Raw genomic sequence first — 25,177 nt, 5'->3', positions numbered from 1 at the left:
GACAAGAGGGTTAAAGTGATTGTAAAGGATTGTGTTTTATTTTTTAAAAATGACAAACCTCATACTTGCCTCCACTGTGCTGCTAGTTTTGCACAGAGTGGCCCGGATCCTCCTCTTCTGGGGTCCCCCAGTGGCTCTTGTGGCTCCTCCCCGCATCAGATAACCCCCTGGGAGGATTATTTATTTACTTAAAAAACAGTAAAGTCAGCCCAATTTTTTATTTTTTTTCTATATTGTGAAAGATAATGTTACGCCAAGTAAATTGATACCCAACATGTCACGCTTCCAAATTGTGCCCGCTCGTGGAATGGCGACAAACTTTTACCCTTTAAAATCTCCATAGGCAACGTTTAAAAATTTCAATAGGTTGCATGTTTTGAGTTACAGAGGAGGGTCTAGGGCTATAATTATTGCTCTCGCTCTACCAATCGCGGCGATGCCTCACATGTGTAGTTTGAACACCGTTTTCATATGTGGGCGCTACTCACGTATGCGTTCGCTTCTGCACACGAGCTTGCCGGGACGGGCGCTTTAAATTTTTTATTTTTTTCTTATTTTAACTTTTTTTTTTTTTTTTCACTGTTCTTTAAAAAAAAATTAAATTGTGTCACTTTTATTCCTATTACAAGGAATGTAAAAATCCCTTGTAATAGAAAAAAAGCATAAGTGCTCTTAAATATGAGATCTGGGGTCAGAGAGACCTCAGATCTCATATTTACACTAAAATGCAATTTAAAAAAAAATTGTCATTTAAAAAAAATAAAATAATAAAATGTCCCTTTTTTAAGAGCTATGGGCAATGACTTGGAGACAGGTGGGGGCCATCTTCCCCTCACTCGGCTCCATGTCAGGCCAGGGACAGGTCTGGTTCTCGTTACCGACCTGGCTCCTAACTTTTTTAGCTGGCTCCTAGATTCCAAGCAAATTTGTCAAGCCCTGGATTGAGGGCAGGTAAGCCTAGAGCAGTGATGGCGAAGCTTGGCACCCCAGATGTTTTGGAACTACATTTCCCATGATGCTCTGGTACTCTGCAGTGCAGTGGAGCATCATGGGAAATGTAGTTCCAAAACATCTGGGGTGCCGAGGTTCGCCATCACTGGCCTAGAGGAAGTCCACCCCTCAAAGACACGGGTGCACTGGACATGCAGCACATACCACAATGGCAGCAAAAGTTGTCCAGTGCGTTCCGTCACCAGTTCATTATAAATAACTTGTCTGAGAACGAAGCCCCCGAAGGGGTCCTCCTTCATCTTCACCGCTGCCATGTATCACGGAGTGACTTCCAGGTCTTGTTGCTCCGATGCCGGTGGCCGCGATGATGTCACTCTCGCGCATGTGCACGGGAGCAGACACGAGTGGCATATCGCTGTGATCTTTGGCGTGCCCCTGCGTGCCGCTGTCTACGGCGCATGCGCCGTAGACAGCGGTGCCTGTCTTTCGGCAAATATCTCCTAAACCGTGTAGGTTTAGGAGATATTTCTTGGATCTACAGGTAAGCCTTAATCTAGGCTTGCTTGTAGGTCAAAGTGGTTTGTAAGGGTTTACAACCACTTTAAAACGGGTTTAGTTTGCTGGTAGTGTACTGTATGCTGTACCAGAGCCTCCAGGGCCCCAAAAACGCTTACCTTAATGCTGTTCAAGCCAAAACATCCATGAAGCTTTACTAGTGGTGAAGGGTCTGAACCTGTGACCATGTTTCTAATGTGGAGTGCATGGGGTCATATTCTTTCCATTGCTAAATAGTGCTGATAATGTTTTGTAAGTGAAATTTAGGTTTTCCTGTATGTCATTTTATTTTTTTCATGCAAGGGGAAATTTTATCTGAGACTGTTCGAGAGAGAGGCCTGGAGGCTACCATTATAAAGCCCTGGGTTAGTGCTGGCAGCTGCAAACTTACTCTCAGTGGGTGATGTTGCCATTACCAGACCCCGAGAAGTGTTGCTATTTCAGGGCCATCATGAATGGCTACACCAACCCTGGAACTAGCACTGCATTGGAAGGCTCAGGCATTGACAGCTATAAAATATTAAATGGTAGCCATAGCTGTGTCAGCAAACGGCTCCCCAGACAGGTTGCTCTCAATATAGCTTGGTGTGACTGTATCCTGAACTCTAATATTGTGCCAAATTCTGACCTTATTTCCAGCTATATTTGCTATTTTATTCTATTTATACTTGTGATTGTGTCTGTCTTACAGATCTACACTAAGAGGACCTGTTCTCTCCCACGTGTCTGTCATGGTTCACATTCGGGGAGTGGGGTGTACACCTTTCTCTCACAGTGACTCTCCTAAGACTACAGAAGGTACAGATTGTCCGGTCGGCAGGGCCCATGTGATATGTATGGTTTCGGACTTCTTTTATCCAAACATGGGCGGCGTAGAGAGTCACATTTATCAGTTATCGCAATGTCTGATCGAGCGGGGACACAAAGTCATCGTTGTCACTCATGCCTATGAGGACCGGAAAGGAATCCGCTACCTCACCAATGGCCTGAAAGTCTACTACTTACCTCTGAGAGTTATGTATAACCAGTCTACAGCCACCACCCTGCTGCATAGTCTACCCCTCCTCAGGTATATCTTTGTAAGGGAAAGGGTTAGCATTGTTCATTCCCACAGCTCTTTTTCTGCCATGGCCCATGATGCTCTGTTCCACGCTAAGACAATGGGGCTTCATACAGTTTTCACGGACCATTCGCTGTTTGGATTTGCTGATGTCAGCTCCGTTCTCACCAACAAGCTTCTGACGGTGTCCCTGTGTGATACAAACCACATCATCTGTGTCTCTTACACCAGCAAAGAGAACACTGTGCTCCGGGCCGCCCTGAACCCCGAGATCGTCTCTGTCATCCCCAATGCTGTGGACCCCACAGATTTCACTCCAGATCCCCAGAAAAACAGGACTGGTAAAATTACCATTGTGGTGGTCAGCAGACTTGTGTACAGAAAAGGTAAGGAAATTCTTTATTCCCATGCTGGTCAATTGAATTTTTTATTTTTATTTTTTTATCACTCTGAATGTGAGCCTGTAAAAAGCTCAGCACTTTCCTCTTTCTGAGCCCACTGCAGCCTGATCCCACACACAGATTGTGTGATATAAGTAATAAGGGTAGAATCATGTGACCAGAGGCTGCAGTCCAGCTCAAAAGCAGCAAGAAGAGTTTTCTGAATATGGTTGCATGTGATTATATAGAAATCAAACGTGAAATATAGACTTTAAAACTGAGCTTGAGGCAGATGAAAGGCTGGATTCACACCTATGCATTTTTAGTGCTTTTTGCAGATTTGCACTATAGCCCATTTACCATGGTTTCCTATGGAACACGTTCTGTAGTTCAAATCTGCAAAAAGCACTAAAAATGCATAGGTGTGAATCCAGCCATAAAGACACACATAATTCAGCTTTGTTTTCATAAATAAGTCATTAAAGTTGTTCTAGGGTTGCACTGACACCAGTTATTTACTGGTGAGTATGAGTACTGATACTCATTCAGTGTCACTTTTAAGATGATATTCCGCTTTAAAGGGTAACTTCACTTTCGTCGGGGGGGGGGGGGGGGGGATAATGGCAAATAAAGAAAAAATAATATAGCGTATACAATTGTGACAAGTCTTATTGTGATTGAATGTTATTAAAAATTACCTTTTCTTTTCAATCTGCAGCTCTGTTATTTTTCTAAAAATACAATGCAATATGGCTACATGGAGGAGGTCTGTATGCATAATGTGTACAGAGCCCCACCCAGAAACATAATTTTCTGCTTGTGTGATTGGCTCATTGATTTTCCCAGAAGTCTGCACTAAGATGCAAGTCAGATTTCAGGCATCCTCTGCAACAAAAATTAAATTTTTGGTGAAATACTCCCAATAGAAAGTCATGGCTAAAGAGATGTAGGTCCAGCAGCTTTCTTCATTAGTGCCTTGCAGGTGCTGTAGCTGATTAATTATGAAACCACTCCCATTAGATTCACTTTCCACATGGACACAGTTATTTCTGCAGAATAACAGAAGGTTGCAAACTGCCACAAAGTTTAACCACTTCGTGCCCGCGCTATAGTCAAAAGACGGCTTCAGCCCGGGCGCTAACTGCTGGGAGGGCATCCCTGGATGTCCTGTTCACTTCCCTTCTGCGCACTGTCGCGGGTGCGCATCGGGGAAGTGCTGTGTTGGCTGCATCCAAGGGACACGACCAATCACAGATCGAGTGCTAAGTGGCCACTGTGATTGGCCATTTAGCACGATCGGCATGTCCAATGAGAGGTGATCTCATATGTAAACATATGAGATCATCTCTCATTGCCGGCTCTCCCTCCTCACACAGAGACGGCGTGTGAGGAGGGAGAGCTTCCGTGCTGCAGCGTGGGTGAAAAGTGAGTTAACGCTCACAGTGAAACACACACATGCAGTGAAACACACACACACATATGCCCACCTGTCGCCAGTGCCACCTATCAGTGTCAGGTGTCAGTGCCACATATTAGTGCCATCTGTCATTGGTGCCATCTGTCAGTGCCACGTATTAGTGCCTCTGTCATTAGTGCCACATATTAGTGCCATCTGTCATCAGTGTCACATGCCATCAGTGCCACATATTAGGCCCATCTGTCATCGGTGTCATGTGCCGCGTATCAGTGCCATCTGTCATCAGTGTCACATCAATCACGTGCCATCAGTGCCACGTCAGTGTCACGTGTCATTGTCCTGGTGCTCCAGGGCCTTCAAAAGTGTAATAGGTAGTCAACAAGTTAGATGTGTAATTTATGCTCCTAGAACACGTGATGGTGCTCCCTGCATGTTGGGCCTCTCTAAGTGGCTAGGCTTTTGAAAAAGTCCCACACGTGGTATTGTACTACTCAGGAGGAGTAGCAGACTGTATTTTGGGACATTATTTGTGGTATACACATGTCATGTGAGAGAAATAACCTATGACAATTTTGTGGAAAAAATAAATAAAAAAAATCTTCATATTTCAAAGAATTGTGGGAAAAAATGACAACACCAAAAACCTCACCATGCATCTTACTAAATACCTTGGAATGTCTACTTTCCACAAAGGGGTCATTTGGGGGGAGTTTTTCTTTCCTGGCTTGTTCGGGTCGCAAGAAATGAGATCGGCCGCCAGTACATCAGGTGCGATACATTTTTTATGATTTGCACCACAGCTTGTAGACTCTCTAACTTTCACAAAGACCAAATAATATCCACTAATTTGGGTTATTTGTACCAAAGATATGTAGCAGTATAAATTGTGGCCAAAATTTATGAAAAAAATGAATAATTTGCAAAATTATATCACAGAAACAAAGAAAAAATGTGTGTTTTTTTTTAAATTTTTTTTCATTTATAGCGCAAAAAATAAAAACCTGGAGGTGATCAAATACCACCAAATGAAAGCGCTATTTGTAGGAAAAAAAGGACAAAAAATGAATTTGGGTACAGTGTTACATGACTGAGTAATTGTCATTCAAAGTGTGAGAGCACCGAAAGCTGAAAATTTTGTCTGGGCAGGAGGGGGATTTAAGTGCCCAGTAGGCAAGTGGTTAAAATCCTTGTAATGTACATAGATCACCCAGAGAGGAATGTGTTTTGTTGGGGAGAAAAAAAAAAAAGAAAGTTGAGCCACTCTTTATATTGAAATGCTTCTCTGCTTGGTGACTAAGCAAATGTAGCAGTAACAAACGCTTTGTTTCCAGGAGGCACAGGTGACATCACTATGCCTCGCTGCTGTCTCCTGGGATAGCTGGGAACTCAAAATCCCCCAGCCCATTACATGGATGCATTCTCATGGGAAATCTAGTGGCCAGGAAGAAACAATGAGGCCCCTTTCACACTGGGGCGGTGCGGCCGACGGCGGTAAAGCGCCGCTATTTTTAGCGGCGCTTTACCATCGTTTTAGCGGCAGTCTGCGGCTGCTAGCGGGTGGTTTTAACCCCCGCTAGCGGCCGAAAAAGGGTTAAAGCCGCCCGCGGTATTGCCGCGCTGTTCCTTTGATTTCAATGGGTAGGAGCGGTGAATACACCGCTCCTTTCACCGCTCCAAAGATGCAGCTAGCAGGACTTTTTTTCACCGTCCTGCTAGCGCACCGCTCCAGTGTGAAAGCCCTCGGAGTGAAAGGGGCCGGTTTTTTCAGGCGCTATTTTTAGCGCTGTAGCGCCTGAAAACCGCCCCACTGTGAAAGGGGCCTGAGGGGCGATTGTCACCTGCACTTCCTGGAAGTTGGGATCAGGTGATGAGTTTATTTTTTGTGAAATCTTTATTGTAAAAGTTTTATTTACAGCTTATTTAGGTGATGGGTGAATGGCAGGGAAGCGACCTTCCAATTTGCAGGTCTACTTCAAAGTGGATATAACCCCTCTCCTTTACCCAGTGAAGTGAACAGCCTCAGATCATACACGGAGATTAAACAAATCCCCCTCCCCCTACATAAGTTGTACATGTATATCTGCTGTCTTTCCCTTTCTACACACTTTAGAAAGAAATCCTGTTACAAATCTTTCTTCCTCATTCAGCAGTGGGAGGGGAGTCTGGGCTTACACTGTGTGAGAGCTGATTGGAGGAAAGGCACACCCCTCTCCCCCTTCCTCAACCAATTGGATTTCAGTATTCTGGTCATAATGATAAACGATTCATTCTAAAAAGTGCCCATGGATTGTAGTACATAGTTCTCTGCCAATACTGTACTTCCAGCCAGTGTGATTTTCTAATCCTAACATTTTGTGTTTTCCAGGAATAGACTTGCTGGGGGGTATAATCCCTGAAATGTGCCTCAGATACCCAGATCTGCACTTTCTCATTGGAGGTGAGGGACCCAAGAGAATCATTTTAGAGGAGGTACGAGAAAGATACCAGCTTCATGACAGGTACAACAAAAATGTGGTGGAATTCCTCTGGAAATAAGGAGGTTTAAGTGCAGTATTTGTATGCTTTACCAGGTCCGAACAAATCCCAGGGGGCTATCGCCCCAGATATCTTAATAGAGCAAGGGTATTGAATTGAAATTCGCAATGGTCCGGTCAGTACATAAAGCAGAGTGAAGATGAAAGCAGCTTCAGTGGTGACAGCATATTGTTGGAGGGCTTCGTTTTTTATTTATTTTATTTTTTGATGCGGTTTACTACTGTTTTTTAACCTTCGGGCAGCTCCCACCCTCCATCCAGAACTGTCCTGCCTCCCTCTGTCTGACAGCGTAAAGGCTGGGGGAAGAAAAGGCTTTTAAATGGTGGGGCCGCGGCGGTCCGGATAGGGCAGTGACTCGGTCTGCATCCGGACTGCAGTCCGCTATTTAGTGATGCCTGTAATAGGTTTTCTTTTAATGCAGCCTGTGTCCGCTAGGTACATGAGAAGGCCCAAGGTCACCTGTGTTTTTTGCCTGCTTGGCTCTGGCAATTTTACTACAGTTATCCTTTTAGGTTACCTTCATACCAGCCACACCCTAAAACAATTTTAACATCGATCTGGTGTCCGCTGTGTAACAGCAGTGCTGAGTGTTGGTTTGTATTGTAAAAAGCAAGACACGGCTGGTCACCGATACTGCACATCGGACTCCAGCCGCAGCACACTGTTTACCCTCCTTTATTGTTTTTTTTAAACTTTATTGGAAGTATACAAAGTGCTACACTCCATTCCTATATCCGCACCGCAATGTGGGGACATCTCTGCATTTTTCCTCCCATCACACTGGAGTTGTGGTTTGAATGGGGCACATAGAAAACAATGCAGGTCACTGCAGTATATGCGATCAGGCCAATAATCTCTGAAGGTCCGTGATGACAACACCCATTGTAAATGGTAGTAGAATGAGGGCCGTGTACTGCTTGTCTTCAGTAAACCAACAATACTGAGTGACAGAGAGATAAAGACACGGCTTTCAGTTTCTAGAAATCTTTGAGGATGTAGCTGGAGAAAATAATGGAAGCAGGAAATGGGTAGGTGTTAATGGTGTTATTACATAATCTCTTTTCCTTCTATATAAGGAACTTAAATGTGATATGTTACAGCCTTTAGCCCACACTTCATTATTATTCCTGAGAAAATTAGGAAACTTTGCATATAAAGCTGTCAGATTTCTGTATCCTTCTCACGTCTTTGGCTTCTTTCCAGCGCAGAGCTGACAGATGGAGAGATGCTGGAATGGTTTCCTGTGTTCTTTCTGTGCTTTTGATATTTTTAAAGAAAACGTGCCACCTTATATTTGAATGTTAATGTAAAAAGCATTCAAGTTGTGGCCTGAAGCAGTATACATGCCCTGTATATAGCTTTTAGGGACCGGTTATGTTACTTTTATTGAAAGGCAAAGAATGCCTTTATATTGCGCAAATATGTTCACTGCTGGTGTATTTTATTTTTTTAAAGGGAAAGTACAATTGGCTTGTTTATCAGTAGTACCATTGGGTTCTTAAGAGTGGTATTAAACCCTCGTGTGGGGTGTTTTGTTTCTTGTTTTTTTTAATTTAATTTTTTTTTTTTTATTTGTTTTCATTTAAAATAACAAACATGCCTATGCTTTTGCACAGAGCAGCCCCAATCCTCTTCTTCTGGGTTCCCCCGCCGGTGCTCCAGGCCCCCCACTTCGAGTGTCCCCACGAAAGCTGCTTTCCCTGGGGGCACCCATGCATGCTCGTTTCCAAGTCCCGCTGCTGCGTCCATTGGCACAGACAATGCGTCTCAGCCCCACCCCTGCTCCATGTCACAGCTTTTGTTTGATAGCAGTTGGAGCCATTGGCTCCCGCGTCTATCAGTCCAATGAGGACGGAGACAGCAGTGGGAGCCGCTGCACTTGTGCTCATCACTTGGATTGGGCCGGGCTAAGGTAAGAAAAAGGAGGGATCTACAGCACAGGTTTTTCACCTTTATGCATAGAATGCATGGAGGCGAAAAACCTCAGGGTTTAGAACCACTTTAACTTGGTATTAAATATAGTGATATGTGGATTAGCCATTAGCAATATTTGCAAACCCTCTTCTTCCTTTCTTAAAGTGAATGCATAGTGCTTTTGTACATATTCCTTACAGTACAAATAACAATAAAAAAAAAAGGGCACAAACGCCTAGTAAATTATCTACAGCACTTTAGTGAAACTAAAAGCGCACTTCTTCAGAGCAGATCTCGGTGCTGCTCTGAAAAAGGGTGTTTGTGCCTTGTAATGCGTTTCGGGGGGCAAACATCCACTTGAACCTAACGCCTTGTACACACGGCCGGACTTTTCGACAGCAAAGGTCAGACGGAACGAATCCGTCAGACAATTCGACCGTGTGTGGGCTTCATCAGACCTTTGCTGTCAAGATCAGACGGACTTTAGATTTAGAACATGTTTCAAATCTTTCTGACGGACTCAAGTCCGGTCGAAAAATCAGTTTGTCTGTATGCTAGTCTGACGGACAAAAACCGACGCTAGGGCAGCTATTGGCTACTGGCTATGTACTTCCTTATTCTAGTCCGGTCGAATCCGTTGGACTTTGGTGTGATTGTGTGTGGCCAAGTCCGTTCGTTCGTGTGTACACGGCATAAGGAGTTCTGTGAGGGGCTTGTTTCCAGTTCCTGAGTTTTACATAACGCTATTTTTTTATATGGGTTTTGTGAGTATAACTTATCTTGTATATAAAGCACTATGCATTTATGCCCTTTTTTGTTACAAGACTCCCCAATCTTAAAGGATAAGCTCACCTTTCTTAAATAGAAAATAAATGCACTTTTTTTTTTTTTATTGGGAGCCTGTAAAACATTGCACATGCAATCAGCAGATCACAGGTGCAATGTAGGGCACCTGCAGGCTTTGCATCTGTCTGCTCCTTCATCATACAGGCAGGCACTTGCACAATGACAGGGGGACTCGTGGAACTACCGAGAGTGCTCACTAGCGCCCTGGTAGATCTTTGAGAACTGCAAGCTGTCAGCTGAAGAGGTCCAATCTCTACAACAAATGGTAAGGTGTTCTGTAGTCCAAGGAAGAAATGGCATAGCTAATTAGCCTGATTGAGATAACACTGGATTTCTGACAGGATCAAGAGGCTTTTTGTTTTGGGTGGGGGGGTACACTTTTTTGTGTTTTGAATGTTATCTTACCCGTTCATCAACAATGGCACGCAATCGCTTTGTCGTAGTTTAGTTAGAAATCAAGCCATGTGACTTTTTTTTTTTTTTTTTTTTTTTTTTTTTTTTTACGCTTTAGCAGTCAACTTGAAATTTTAAAGCCAGTATTGATGAAAATTCAGTGAAGGTGAAATTGTTTTAGTGCAAACACTCCACTCATCCCTATGTGTGGTTCAGTATAATGGGCAAGCGGGATGAAGAATCACTGATCTGGGACTCAGTTAATCTTTTATTCCTTGTTTTTTTGTTTTGTTTTTTTAACCGTTTCCAGCTATCATTACGAAAACATCAGAACATCAGAATGCAGTGGGAACTGTGTAATAATTTGTTGACTTTGATTTTGTAGTTGGTAAATGATGCATCTTAAAGTGGATGTAAACCCACTCTCATCCTTTCTAAACTACTGCAATATTGGTTATCTAGAAGCATATACATGCCTCCTGCATGTATACTTATCTGTCAAATGTCTCCCCTCTGTCTGCTATGAGACCCGAAAAATTGCAGATTTTGTGGGTGGGTCTTTTTTCCAGGGCTCAGTGGGTGGATTCATGATGTCAGACTCCCCGCCCACCTCTACACTCCCCTTATCAACATCCATTTTCTCCTGTGTATTTCTTACACTGAACTTCTGCTATGATCACTAACATCCAGTCAAAACCCAGACAAGTCCCCACATGACTTCAGCATGCCAAATCATGCTGAGGTGTGGAGCAGCCAATCCTTGCATAGCAGTAGAAGAAAGGAGTGGGAGGGAATAAAAAAAAAAATGCATGTCTCTTAGGCTAGTGCACAAGATATGTAAATCACCTGTCACTCACAGGAAGGGGGAGGATTTGACAAAGTTTTTCTGTTTTGTCAAGATTTATCTCACTGAACAATAAGAGGATTGCTCCGAGCTGGAGCTCAAGTGATAGGAAATCTTATAAAAAATTGGGTTTACATCCACTTTGTGAAATTACATTTATTGTAATTTTATTTAATGTGATTTCAGAGTTCGGCTGTTGGGCGCTCTGGAACACCACGAGGTGCGGAATGTCTTAGTGGAAGGTGACATATTCCTCAACACATCTCTTACTGAAGCTTTCTGCATGGCAATCGTGGAAGCTGCTAGCTGTGGGTTGCAGGTAATTATCTATGATCTGTATAATCAATGTGTCGATAATAGAGAAAACAGAATCGCCCACCTTGCCCATACAGGGCAAAATGACAATGTCTGTGTAAAGGCCCAACCACTGATACCTCACCAGTGCTCCTCTCCTTCCTCTGTCAGAAAACGACTTTGTGTCTGATGGTTTTGGACATAGGGTATGACCCCACCGATTCTCCAATCAGGTGATCGGGTCCAGCAATTGGCTGCTAGGCCTTTTGAACTGTCACATGGGAGTAGTTGATCTTCTTTACCCAGAAACACCCAGTATTCTGGAGCAGTGCAAGGCGTGGCGGTGGGGTGAGTTTCGGTGAGTTTAAGGTCTCATTTACATAGTCTGTCACTTTGCCTCTGGGTAATATGACACTGTCTCTCTAAAGTGATCGTAAAGGCAGATTTTATTTTTTAAATGACAAACCTGTTAAACCCACCTGCTCTGTGCAGTGGTTTTGCACAGAGCAGTCCCGATACTCCTTTTATAGGGTTCCCCGCTGGCGCTCCTGGCTTCTCCACCCCACCAAGTGCCCCTATAGCAAGCCTCTTGTGAGTGTTGCTTGGTGTGTCCATAAGACACAGAGCATGGCTCCGGCCCACACCCAGCTCCCTCCTCACTGGCTGTGATTAACAGCAGCAGGAGGCAGATATGTGATGGAGGACAATTTTGGTGATAAACTTATTACCTAATGCCAAATGAATTCTTGAGAGATTGCATCTGCTGGGGATGGACCATGAATATGCCCTAGTATTAGGATTGGAAACCCGCCATAAGTCACTCCAACAGAACTCAGAGACCAAGTAACCAAAAGCAGGCAATGTCTGGGAATGTGTGGCCAGAGGTTCACCATGTCTATCCATGACCAGGTCCAAGAGCAGGTTGAAATCACCTAAACATAAAGCATAGGCTTCTGGATATATTGCAGCAAAAAATTGCCTCTTTAATCACCTGTAGCTTAGCAGGAGGGGGGTTGTAAATACCCATAATCACAAATTGGAGTGCATGTAGCTGTGCCCGGATAAAGACCTACCTCCCATAGAGGTCTACCTGAACCTTCACACACTTCCATGAGGCAGAGCGGTGCACCAATACCGAAGGGCCCAACTACTGCAGCCAAGGCTTCTTGAGGTGATCAATGTGTTCAGAAATCAAAAGCGTCTCCTGAAGTCATATCAGGTGAGCATTGGATTTAAGTATCGTGGTAAACACTAGGGGACGCTTGTGGGGGGGGGGGGGGGTACCTAGACCCCTCACATTCCATGACAAAAAGGTACAGATATTAGCCATCAAACAATCAATGAATGATGATCAGCATTTCAGGAAATAACAATGAGATGGCATGTAATGAGGTAAACTGCAGGACAGTAAAACTATAATATGTACCAATGAATAAAACGGCAATTGCTATAACAATTGCGGCCAAAAGCCAAACCAATAATAACTGATGTAGCTAGTAACTTTTGACTGATTATGTGTATATAAGAAGTATCAACTGGGAATTACCCGCACATTGCAACAGCATATGTGAAGGTAATTTGTGGTAGTAGCCATCCCCGTTTAGCTCTCACAAAAAAGTATGTTCTACATTGCTATTGTTTAGATCAGACTGAACAGTGACAAATGCACATAATACCCATATTGCAGTGTGTAAATACTACCAGAGTTTAGAGCCTTCATCCTCAATGGTTAGTAGGTAGACAACAGTAGCCATGTGGATAAGGAGTTCCAGGTTCATCCTGAAGAGGGCAGAAACACACCAGGTATGACTAGAATAAGCCTGAAGCTGAGAAAAGGCAATGCAGAGAAAAAAAAAAAACAGTAGTGAAATAATTTGAAATGGTAGTCTGTGTGTAGTTCAGTATTCTGTTGCTCCACACAGTGTAAAAAGGAAATAAAAAAACTGCAGACATTTTGCTGCCAGTGCAGCAAAGACATTTACTTGGGAAAAAAAAGAAACCGATAAAAAGGGAGCTTGCATGTAATAGGATTACTATCAAGCACTTGATGCAGGAAAAATGTAGATGTAGGGAAAGTAAGGTAAAGGAACCAACAATACTATTCCAGAATAATCAGGGCGTACGTCATTTTGCATTCAACCACTCTTGAGCTGCATCAAGGGTAGTGAAGAAGAGCACACGACCTCCATCAATCATCCTCAGCCAAGCAGGGAAAGCCATAGAGTAGATGATCCCATCTTCCCTCATCTTCCGTTTAACCTCTGTGAATGTGGCTCTTTGTTTCTGCAATTCGATCGAGGAAATCCAGAAAGATGAGATCTTCACATTTTCAAAATTGATCATGCCTTTCTGTCAGTCCTTATGAAGTACCATGATCTTTATAGTTGAGCATTCTATAGGGGGTTTTGCTGGGACTCTGTGAGCCCTCTCAACAGCAAAGGCAGCAGAAAAATTGGCATCAGGAAAGGTAGATTTGAGCCACGTTTCCACAAAGTCCCCTGGGTTCTGGCCCTCAGCCTTTTCAGGGAGCCCCACTATCCTGAGGTTGTTGCCTCTAAGGCGATTTTCAAGGTCGTCAGCTTTTTGGGACCAGAAATAAATTTTTCTCAGCAGCTGTCACCCGACCAGGGAAAGGGGAAAAATCATCTTCCAAGGTGGAAATCTTTCTGCCACCCACTCCCTAACATGCTGCAAGTCATGTCTCATGAGGCGTATGTCCACTTTGATTTCCTCCATCTTGCCTGTAAGGGAGGTGCTACTGGAGGTGATTGCCTCAAGAAGCTAGGAATGTACTTGTTCCAGGGTCAGCTTACCCGTCCTCTCCGCTGCCAATGTGCCGACTTTCAGGGTAGCTCTGGCAGCTGGCACACTGCTCCGCAGGTGAGGGCTGCTGACTCTAGCTTGTCTCTCCATGCGGGCAAATTCTTTAAGACGGCAGAGGGGGTAGCCTTGCTTATAATATAAGCCTGCTGTGCTTGTATAATGTCTGGGCACCTCAAGGAAGCAATTTGTGGAGCAAGAGCTGCTAGTAATATGCAGGATTAGTGCGGATTCTATGGGTGGCTGGCAGAGCTCTCCTCAGACACGTCTGGCCATGTTGATGGTAGCGACGCCCCAGACTCCCACCCCCCAATAAAAGCATCTTGCATTTGCCTGTGTAGTTTTTGGAAATTTTCTTACATTTTTGTCTGGTAAAACCATTTTCCTTTTACAGATGGAGCTCTGGATAGCAGTAAAAGCCTGACAAGGGGTCTGTACCTTGCCTACTTTATCCAAGTATAAAAAAAAAAAACATTTTTGGCCTAACATACAATGTAAATATTACAAACTGCATTTAGTATGACTTTAAGGCAAAATAAGCTTAAACTGTAAGTGCCTGTTCACACATACTGTTCAAACGACAAGGCTGATGTCACGTGTGGTGCGCTGGGTTAAAATGCTACACACACGAACGTAAAACACATGTCAATACAAGTCTAATGTTCTTTAATATTTTGTCCCTTACAAGGACCCATATGGCAGCCATCATAGAGTGGAAGTAGAGTGTGTAGTGGAAAACTGGCTAGTGAGGTGTCTCTATGGCAGAGTTTGCCAATGCCTCTCCAGAAACAATAATGTGTCGGTTTTTCAATCTCTGGCACTTTTTATTTTTCACATTCACTCCTTCTCTCAACCCACAAACAGAAAAAAGGATGTGATGTCAGAGGAAACCGCCTGCCTAATGCATAGCAATTTAATGCGCATAAATGTACTTCAAAGGAAGCCAACGCACATCCATTTTTTCAAGCATCTTTTTTATGTATTATAACCACTTACCAACCACGCTAAAGCCAAATGATGGCTGCAGCACGGCCGGCCAATTCTGGGAGGGTGTCATGATCCTCCCATGATCGCGTTCTGTGATCGCTGTGTCACTGGAACACGGCTGATCACAGATTGGGGTAAAGGGCCATTCACAGCGCCCGTTTACCACATGATCAGCTATGTCCAATCACAGCTGATCACAATGTAAACACAAGGCAGTTATTGGTATTCCTTTCCTGGTGCTGACAGCATGAGGAGAGCCAATAATTGGTTTGTATAAAAGGGGACATCTACACTGCCTCATCAGTGCCCACCAGTACTGCCTCATCAGTGCCCACCAGTACTGCCTCATCAGTGCCCACCAGTACCGCCTCATCAGTGCCCACCAGTACCGCCTCATCAGTGAAGGAGAAAAACTACCTGTTTGCAAAATTTTCTAACTATGAAAAACTTTTTTTTTTTTCTTTTTCTAAATCTTCTGTCTTTTTTTTTATTTTATTTTTTTGTTAATTTAGAAAAAAATAAAATCCCCAGTGGTGATTAAATACCACCAAAAGCTCCTAGTTGTGTGAAAAATTATAAAAATGTAATTTGGGTACAGCATTGCATGACCGTGCAATTGTCATTTAAAGTGTGACAGTGCTGAAAGATGAAAATTGGCCCGGACAGCAAGGGGGTAAAAGTACCTAGTAGGCAAGTGGTTAATGCATGTTTATTTGTGAACAGAAATGTCAGGTCCTTATTGCTACCAAGAAGGTCATTTATAACACGTTCGCTTCTGTATTTTAGCTGCAGTGTCACACTTTACATGCTGTACTTGTAACAGGTGGTGAGTACCAGAGTGGGTGGGATTCCCGAAGTGCTGCCTGAGGATTTCATCATCCTGCGTGAGCCGTCAGTCAAATCTCTGTGTGATGGATTGGAGAAAGCCATAGATCAGCTGAGGACGGGTAAATTGCCCTCGCCTGAAGCCATCCACAACACTGTGAAGACTTTTTATACCTGGAGAGATGTAGCTGAGAGAACGGAGAAAGTACGTTTGCATTCGTTTTTTCTCTTTTTTTTTAATATTATGTGACTCTGTGATCAGCCTTGCCATTTTGATAGCAGTACAATATTGTGTGATTTTTGTTGTGTTGGACAGGTATTGGGCTTCATTCACCTAAGCGCAATGACCCATACCTCCATGCGGAGGGTTGCGTTTATGCATGAATTCCATGTAGCCAGCCAGTCAAAGTCAATGACAGCCTTCGCGTTGCAGCAGCTTTATGAATCTTCCCGCACATGCCAGGATTTGCAGCCATAGAGAGACAAATGCACAGCTGTGAACGCAGATTATCCGTCATCATCTGATGTAAACACTGGCATGTGCGGAAAGATCTGCGGTTGCATTAACATGTCGAGTTTGCCCTAATTCTTTCTATAGATGCAGCTAGACCTGTTTTTGGTGCGTTTTGCATTCTAATCCACAAACAAGTGTACCTGTCACAGCCATTTTTACTTTAGCCTTAAAGTGTTACTAAACCCACCGCAGTAAAATCAGTCTGTATATAAAGTAAAGCATGCTAATGGGGTTAATCCTCTGCATTATGTATAAAGGCTGTGTGATCCTGCCTCTCTGATCCTCCTTGTCTTTAATTGACTCCAACCCATCTCTCCATAGAACAGAGCATTAGGAGTCAGGCTGCACATGCTCAGTTTGGTGTGTATTGCTATAGAGTTGTTAGGTTTTTTTTTTTCTTGGGAGAGTGCATGTGATCAGCACAGGGCCAATCGGCACTGTCCAGACAGGATTCGAGTAGAATGAAAACTCCTCCTACAAGTTTAAGCAGATACTGATAGAAATCACAAGACTGCTATATACTGTTGATGAGAAAAGGTATTTAGCAGTTTATATTTACAAAAACTATTTCCATGTTCTGCATACTGCGGTAGACCAGATATAGTGAATGCAGGCTCCTGGGCTTAGTAACACTTGAAGGTACCAACATAACCAATAATACAACCACTATTTTTGCAACATAAGGAGCAATCATAACATTTTAAATAAAACTGATAAAACAAAATTTGTGGACATAACAAAAACTTATATTTATTAGTCGGTCCAAATTAATAATTGCTGCAGACACAAAAAGATATACCCAGCATCTTTCCAAATAACAACTGTTCTGTTTAATTGGTGTATTTGAGGTTTTATATCACCATGCTTAAATGGGTATAACAGAAATACTTCTAATATAGGGAGTACATAGGCGGGCTTGTTTCTTATCAGGGGTCTTAGGTATGCGACTACCTGACCAAAGAGCTATCCTCCCAGGGGTCCTCTATTGATTTTGATTTCTGCTGATGCATCCCCCTCTCCTCCACAGCTATTCACTGGGTAGACTAGCGTGCTGCTGTTTCTCCCCCTCCTAGCTCTCTATCTCTTATGCAGCTGAGAACAAAGGGTATATGATCACTTTATAGGTTGAACTAGATGGACTTGTGTCTCTTTTTTTTTTTTTTTCAACCTATGTAACTATAACAAAGGGGAAACAAAGATATTAATGATGTTGGTTGTGTGTGTATTTTTTATTTTATATATTTTTTTTTTTTTTTTTTTACAACTATACACATGTTTTACCTTTTCATTTCTATTTTAAACTGAATGGGTTGTTTCATCAGCTGAGGGTTTATAATCACTTTAACATTAATAACTACCAATATCTATATTTTGTTTCTCTTTCTTAGGTATACGATCGAGTCGCTAATGAAACAGTCTTACCAATGAATGAGAGACTTGAGTGTCTTGTAAGTCACTGTGGCGTAGTGACGGGGAGCATCTTTGCCCTTTTTGTGGTAGCTTGTTTTTTAATACTAATGTTCCTGCGATGGCATAGCCCGGACTCCTTGATTGACATTGCGGTAGATGCCACAGGGCCAGATGGAGCTTGGTCACATCAATACGGCTCTAGCAGATCACGAAAAAAGATGAGCAATGCAAACAGTGAGAACTCGAAATGATTTTTTGCTTTTATTCCTCAAACTGAAACTTCTCAAGTATTTTCAGCAGATCTTGCTGCCTGCAAACCAACAAGGTGTTCTCTCAACAGGATACTTCCTCTTCCTGTATTTTACTTCATACAGTCCTCCGTGGTTTAGTAAGCCACATCTCCTCCTCTTACTCCTGAATCTCTCTACATGTGGCTTCTCAGCCTTGTATTGCACTCCTACATGCTGCCTATAATTACAGCCAGTTTTGTGTGTCATAGTCCTACTTGTAATGCTAACTGTGGAACGTCTGAAGCTTTAGCCTCAGGATGAAGAATCCTTTGCGATAGGATGTGCTGCGGTAACTAGCACATTGTCACATGTGTTAGCGCCTTTCAGTGCCATTCATTCGCATAGCATGGTTACTCACTACTGTGCATTGTGAAAGATGCTGCATGTCTGTCCTTTTTTTTTTTTTTTTTTTTTTTTTTATATCCGTCCTTGTGCCTGGTGCTTTGCCAGTCTATTCAGTATGAATAGACTGCCTTTAAAGCAGTATTAAACTTAAAACCACAAATGTAATATATTGCAGTTTACCGATCATTAGCTGTGGTGGCTGCATTTGTTGCTTTTTTTTTCTTCTGTTTTCACCTGGTGATCTGGCCAGTAACACACACTGCCTGTATTAGTGTTCCCCCACTCTGGATGAAGGCGCAACAAAGACCTCTTTTGACAGCAACATTGTTAGTCGTGGGGGAGGTTAGTGTCAGATGCACAAAAAGATTTAGATACAATAATTACAGCCAAACTCCAGCTCACACTTTTATAATTACTGCTATATCTGCAGGAGGGTGTTCTGTTTAAAAAAAGAAAAAAAAACTTACTGGAGCCTGAATCACCAGGTGAAAATAAAGGAAAGAAACCTAAAAAAGAAAATAAATGCAGTCATCAATTCCAACAATTGGTAAGCTGCAATATAATGTTTGGTTTTGGGTTTAATATTTTAATGTAACACGTTCATACGGAGCACATTGGGATGGTAAAGTGTGAATCCAGCCTAAAGAACAAATGGCACATGTCTGATTTGTATTTTAATCCTCTAAATTGATGTTTTGTTATTAGCCGATGATTTCCTTTTTAGCACAAAAATTATATATTTTTTTTATGTTTTAAAAAAAGGTGGAGAGGGAACAAATGTTCAAGTCAATGTTTTCAGTGCAAAAAAACATTTGATAGGTTGGCTACTTTTTGCATAGGGCAGGGGACCAGCTCCATGTTTACTGAGAACTATAGGAAAATAGTTAGCCTTTGGAGTTTAGCAGGGTTGCTATAGCAGTTGCCAATTTTCCAGCTCAACCTGAATCTAAAATCACTTAAAGTGACATGTTTGCCAAAATAGGTGCAAAAGGGATCCTTGCAAAAGAAGACAACTCTTCTTTGGTGGCCAGTGAGTTCTATCTTCTTTCTTTTTAAGAGCCCTAGTGGCTCAGAAACTTTCCACATCTGACACACTTTTGGCTTTATCAGATGCCTTGTCTGTAGTCCATTTGTGTTTGAACCCCCTGGCTGCTACATCGTTACTGCATCCTATAGTGACACGGGGCTGACTGATGGAACTACACCTGCCAACACCTTAAAGAGAATAAGAAGACCGAAATCGCTGCAGGGTGGAGAAGTAGACATTTGGTCATTCGTATTGTTTTGTTGATGACCAGGAGTTTAGACACTGGAAGGTGTGGGGTTTAATTTACTAAAGGTCCACTTTGCAAAGAAATTTTCCCTTGGCTTAGTAAATCGGATGAAGCTCTGCCGACTTCAATCATCCAATTATGTGCAAGAAAAAATACGCTTATTTTTCCCTTGCATGTGAATGGGAGTTTCCTTTTCTACATTCACCAAGCTTTGGGGAAATTAACTTATAACTTCCATAGCCAACTGAACAGTCTATTTGCCTTTAGTAAATCAATCCCCTGAGTTGCTTACCTTTTTAGTAGTGGCCCAAAGCAAATGCTGCCATGCTGGAGACCCCAAGTCTAAAACTTCTGCTCATTATTAAAACCGTTACGCTTAAATTTAATTTAAAAAGTTGAAATTTTTAAATTTAAATAGACTGCAGGGACACATAAAAATAGAAGGCAAGTGCTGAAAATGTGCTCATAACTTATTTATGAGTTTAAAAGAGCATGGTGGTATTGTTTACCTATTGGTGCCCTTCAAATTACAGTTCACTGAAAAATCTCATTAGCCTAGATCCACTGAGCATGCATGTCAGTCTGTAGTGTGTGTGTGTGTGTGTGTGTGTGTGTGTGCGTGCGTCCGTCCATTGTCGCTGAAATTGGTTACACTCCTAATAATAGACTTATGGTTTACACTCCTAATAATTATAAGGCATTAATTTGCTGCACTTTATCTCTATAAATCGGAGAAAATCTTTAAATCTTTCTCTGTCTAAATGGGTGAATCTATTTCCCTGCTAAAGTACAAAGCAGAGGGTTCTTAAATGGAATTTACCTACATAAAAACTGCTTACTAAGATGTATGCTGCAGTAAATATGTATATTGTAACAAAAACCTGCTGTAAAGTAAAAATACATTTTAAAGTCCCAGAAAAAGATATGCAGCCTCAGACAATGCAATCTCACATATTATAGTCTCATCCACACTTTCCTGTGACAGTAGTTTGCCTAAATGACTGTGCACCAGAATCAGACCATATCGCACTCTGTGACCCTAACAGAGGTGGTCTGACACAGCCCCTTTCCTTCTGAGAGAGAGGAGAATTTTTAAAGGCCTAGTTCAAGAAAATAAAAATTGCTCACATTTTTTTCAGGAAAAAAAAGTGTGCATTTATTTTATTCCAAGGGAGCCTGCAGTTTTGGGCTCCTGCAGACACCATCCTCTAGTTCTCTGCCCTTTCCTTTATATAGATTTTTAGTTGGAAAGTTGGAAGTCAGTGTCGGTGGACTGCAAATGTGCCGATTACTGCACTAGTAATCCATTGAAAACTACAAGTCCGTCTTCTGCTGATGGGACTATTTATTAATTATTTTCTTTGTGCTGCAGAGGAGAAGAACTCCTGTGAAGGAATGGAGGGGTTTCTGGGGGTGGGAAGCAGGTTCTTAACAACATATGTGTTGTACCATAAATACAGGTGTAACATGTTCCTAAAGGTAAACGTGGTCAAAATGAGTTACAAGTCATAAAATGTAAAGGCACAGGACTACAGGGAGAGATAAAAAGGTGCAAAACTTCAACTGGGCTTTAAGTCTAGGTTCATATCTATGCGGCTGCGCTTGATGTGTTTTTCTGGCACGTTTTCAGTGCATTATGTGTTTTTAAACCAGCGTTTTTTATGCATTTTTCGCAGTTTTCATGCATTTTTGTGGTTTTTACGTTTTTTTTTCTCTTTAAATGCACTGTAAAACACTGTATATAGCTGGTTGCTAAGGAGCAACCGATGAGTCAACGGATGAGTCATCAGCTGTCAGCAGGGGTTCCCTGCTGAAAGCTGAATGTAAAAAAAGAGCGAAAAAAAAAACAAAAACGGCAAGGTTCCCCTCAGGTCCATACCAGTCCTTTTCAGGTCTAGTATGGATTTGGAAGAAACCCCCATGCCAAAAGAAGAAAAATGGCATAGGGCCCCCTCCCCCCCCCAAAAAATCCATACCAGACCCTTATCTGAGCATTCAGCCCGGCAGGTCAGGAAAGGGGGGGGCGAGCAAGTGCCCCCCCCCCCCCCGAACCATACTAGGCACTATGCCCTCGGCATGGCCATCCAATGACATTACCCGGAGAGCCCGCCTCTTGTCACACGGTGGGCGGCTTCCTGGCCCCCTGCTTAGCAACCAGCTATATACAGTGGTAAAATAAGAACTGCAAAACATATCGGAAATGCACCACTTGCGTTTTTGGTGCAGCTCCATTGAAGTCTATTAGCTGTAAATCATGGGGAAAAAAGTCCCCAACCCTTTCCAAAAGCACACCGACTGCAAAACTCATAGCTGTGAGCTAGTACTATAGGAAACCATATTAAATGGACTGTAGTGCGTTTCTGTAAACTGCAAAACGCACTAAAAAATGCATAGGTGTGAACGTGTGGTAAATTACATTTTCCTGATCTAGAGGCACAAGGAAAATCTACAGATCTAATATGCAAAAAAGTGCAAACAAAACCAGAGCAGTTATCTCTTGTTTCACTTTTGTCAATTTGATTTAAAGCTGCTAAATTCACAGGTTGAATGTATATGAGCTGTTATGTCTGCCAAAGGATTTGTGTTTTCCATCCAGTCCTTAGATTTACACAACCCCATCACACAGCACAGCTAGTTTAAAGACACCACTGCCATGCACGGCTTGAATTGGGTTTTAATTGCTGGTAAATTGGCCAGAACTTAAAGAGGAAGTAAACCCTGATTGTCTCCCTGCAAAGGTAAAGCATAATGGGCTACTATGCATTGCATAGTGTGTCACTTACCTGACACAGGAGCCAGCGATGTCACCAATGTCCCCTGTAGTCCGTAGCATCCATCTTCTTCCGGGTATCGATGCTCCAGCCACTCAAAGCGCCGGAGCAGCGACTACGTCACTCCCGCGAATGTGCACGGGAGCTGCCACTAATGGCATATCGCCGTTAGCAGCGGCATGCTGCTAACGGCGATAGTGCACCTGTGTGCCGCTGTCTACAGCTGTCACTGTCTTTTACTAAATATCTCCTAAACCGTGTTTCTTGGACCTACAGGTAAGCCTTAATCTAGGCTTACCTGTAGGTCAAAGTGGTTTGTAAGGGTTTACAACCACTTTAAGATGTGGGTGGCCCCATCGGCACCACCCGGATTGACAAAAGGGGCCAAATGGGAAATCGTCAGCTGAACAGAGACTGCATCCACTCAGATCAGATGATGTCCCTGTCCGGGTATTCTCACAGCCTCATGTGCTGGCTGTCAGAATAAAATATCTCCTTCGTCAGTTTGTAGTAATTGTCACTGATGATCTTAGGCCCCTTTCACACTGGGGCGTTTTGCAGGTGCTATAGCTTTTAAAAATAGCGCCTGCAAACCGCCCTAAAACAGCTGCTCCATTCACTCCACTCCAGTGTGAAAACCAGAGGGCGTCTGAAAAATTCCTGCCAGCAGATCCTTTAGAGCAGTGAAGGAGAACTCACCGCTCATTCCCATTGAAATCAAAGGGGCAACGCTGTCATGTGGCAGTAAAGAGATGCTTTAGTCATTTTAGCGGTGCTATTCAGCTGCTAGCGGGGTGGTTTTAACCTGCACTATTGGGCCGCTAGCAGGACAGTTTTAACCCCCACTAACGGCCAAAAAGGGGTTAAATCTGCCCGCAAAAAGCCATCGCAGTGGCATTTTGCCTGCGGATTAAACCCTTTTTCAGGCACTAGCGGGGGTTAAAACCGTCGTGCTAGTGGCCGAATAGCGCCGCTAAATCGACGTTAAAGGGGTGCTATTTTTCTGCTTGCGCCATTGGCGGCACAGTGTAAAAGGGGTCATATTGTCATGGAATGCTGCTCCAACTGTGCTACAGATCACTATAAAATTAGCCAGGTATGAGTCTATAGAAAATTAGCTATGATCGCCTGTAACGTTTATGTCAAGCTAAAAACTATTTGTTTTTATCAGTTTAAGTGGATTTTACTGCTTTCAATGGCTCAATTTACCTTCCATTTCTGAATTTCATGCTGATGGCAGTTTTAGCAGGCCAAAAGTGAGGGAAAAATCTGCAACAGAGACACTGGTAATAAAACTCTAAATTAAAAACAAAAAAAACAAGCAATTTTATTTTAACTGTTGGAGAGTTTACACTCACTTAAAGGTTGTCAGAAAAATAGGAAGTGATGAGAAACCTCTCCGTATGAGCCACAGATCACAGTAAAGAACCTGGTAGGGTTCCAAGCTTTTCCCACTCTAAACAAAAATAGGAAAACACATTTTGCGTGGACATACTTATCTTTGTAGTCAGCCTTGTGATTTATTTCTTCTTCTCTATGTACAGCGCTGCTGAAGTGAGGGAACGTTAACATTCTTGATGCACTATTTCAGATAAAGGAACCGATAATCATAAGCTTTTATATTTTAAATATTCTATATATGAGAAATATATATATGCAAATGTATAGCTTCTTTGAACAGATGGACTGTTGAGTGATAAATTGATTTTCATAGTCTTATGAAATCTTTGGACCAAGCGTGAATGGTCCACATGATCTTCCTTTAAGGACTATACTGGTTTATGAAAAGTAATACAACCTCAACAAGGCCATATTGGATTTATTGTATTCTCCATTGTATTGGATTTATTGTTTTTTTTTTTTTTTTTTTTTTTTTTTTTAACCAGAAATTGATTACTTTGTTTTTTACTTTGTGTAACTAAATGTTGTTAAGATGAGGAAAGGGCTTTTGGTCCACAACACTCCATTAAAGGTCTTTGTACTGTATTAACTTGTGAGCCACGTTCAGCTTTAAAGTGTTCTTAAACCCAGGACCCTGCATTCACTATATCTGGTCTCCCACAATACACAGAACATGGAAATGCAATTATTTTAGTAAATATAAACTGCTAAATACCTTTTCTCATCAGCAGTATATAGTGTGACTTCTATCAGTTTCTGCTAAAGCTTGTAGGAGGAGTTTTTATTCTGCACCGAGCTGTCCTATCAGGATTCAGGACCCCTGACCCTCTTCCTGGACAGTACTAATTGGCCATGTGCTGATCACATGCACTCTTCCAAGGAAAAAAAAAAACCCTCTCTAGCGATGCACACCAAACTGAGCATGTGCAGCCAGACTCCAATGGCTCTGTGTTATTGGGAAATTCAGGGGACAGTGGAAGGAGGGGAGGATCAGAGAAGACAGAGAATCAAACCACATTTTTACACAATGTGGAGGATTAACCCCATTCCACAGTGGGTATAACGAGCATACTTTACTGCATATACAGAAGATTTTCCTGTTGTGGGTTTAGTAATATTTTAACAAGTGATGGTGCACATTACAAGGGATCATTTAGAAAAAAATAGCACTGGGGGGAAAAAAAAAAATCTGATTTAGGCTCCAGCCACAAAGTTCTGTGCTGGCATTGTATACCTCTTGGAGACACGTCACCCCTTATTGCTGGTTAGATCTGTTGCTTTTAGTGAAGCCAAGCAAAGTTGTCTTAGGCCGGGTTCACACTGCTGCGGGGGGAGATCCGGATGTGATTCG

At 42.5% G+C, this 25,177-nt stretch overlaps 1 protein-coding gene across 1 annotated transcript in view; it reads left to right on the top strand.

Annotated features, from left to right (window-relative positions):
* The window catches only part of PIGA (phosphatidylinositol glycan anchor biosynthesis class A), a 28,763-nt gene extending 5,042 nt beyond the window's left edge, over positions 1-23,721 (top strand). The window contains exons 2-6 of the mRNA XM_077480232.1: positions 2,198-2,952; positions 6,729-6,861; positions 11,082-11,214; positions 15,820-16,026; positions 17,724-23,721. Coding sequence (XP_077336358.1) covers positions 2,238-2,952; positions 6,729-6,861; positions 11,082-11,214; positions 15,820-16,026; positions 17,724-17,996 — 1,461 coding nt within the window. The 5' untranslated portion in view covers positions 2,198-2,237 and the 3' untranslated portion in view covers positions 17,997-23,721. The remainder of the gene's footprint in view (positions 1-2,197; positions 2,953-6,728; positions 6,862-11,081; positions 11,215-15,819; positions 16,027-17,723) is intronic.
* The last annotated feature ends 1,456 nt before the right edge of the window (positions 23,722-25,177 follow it).

This window comes from Lithobates pipiens, unplaced genomic scaffold, assembly GCF_037356315.1.
Source record: "Lithobates pipiens isolate NorthernLeopardFrog02 unplaced genomic scaffold, aLitPip1_a1.2 Scaffold_16, whole genome shotgun sequence".
Lineage (NCBI taxonomy): Eukaryota > Metazoa > Chordata > Amphibia > Anura > Ranidae > Lithobates > Lithobates pipiens.
The sequence above is the reverse complement of the archived record's forward strand: the minus strand, read 5'-3'. Positions and strand labels throughout refer to the sequence as shown.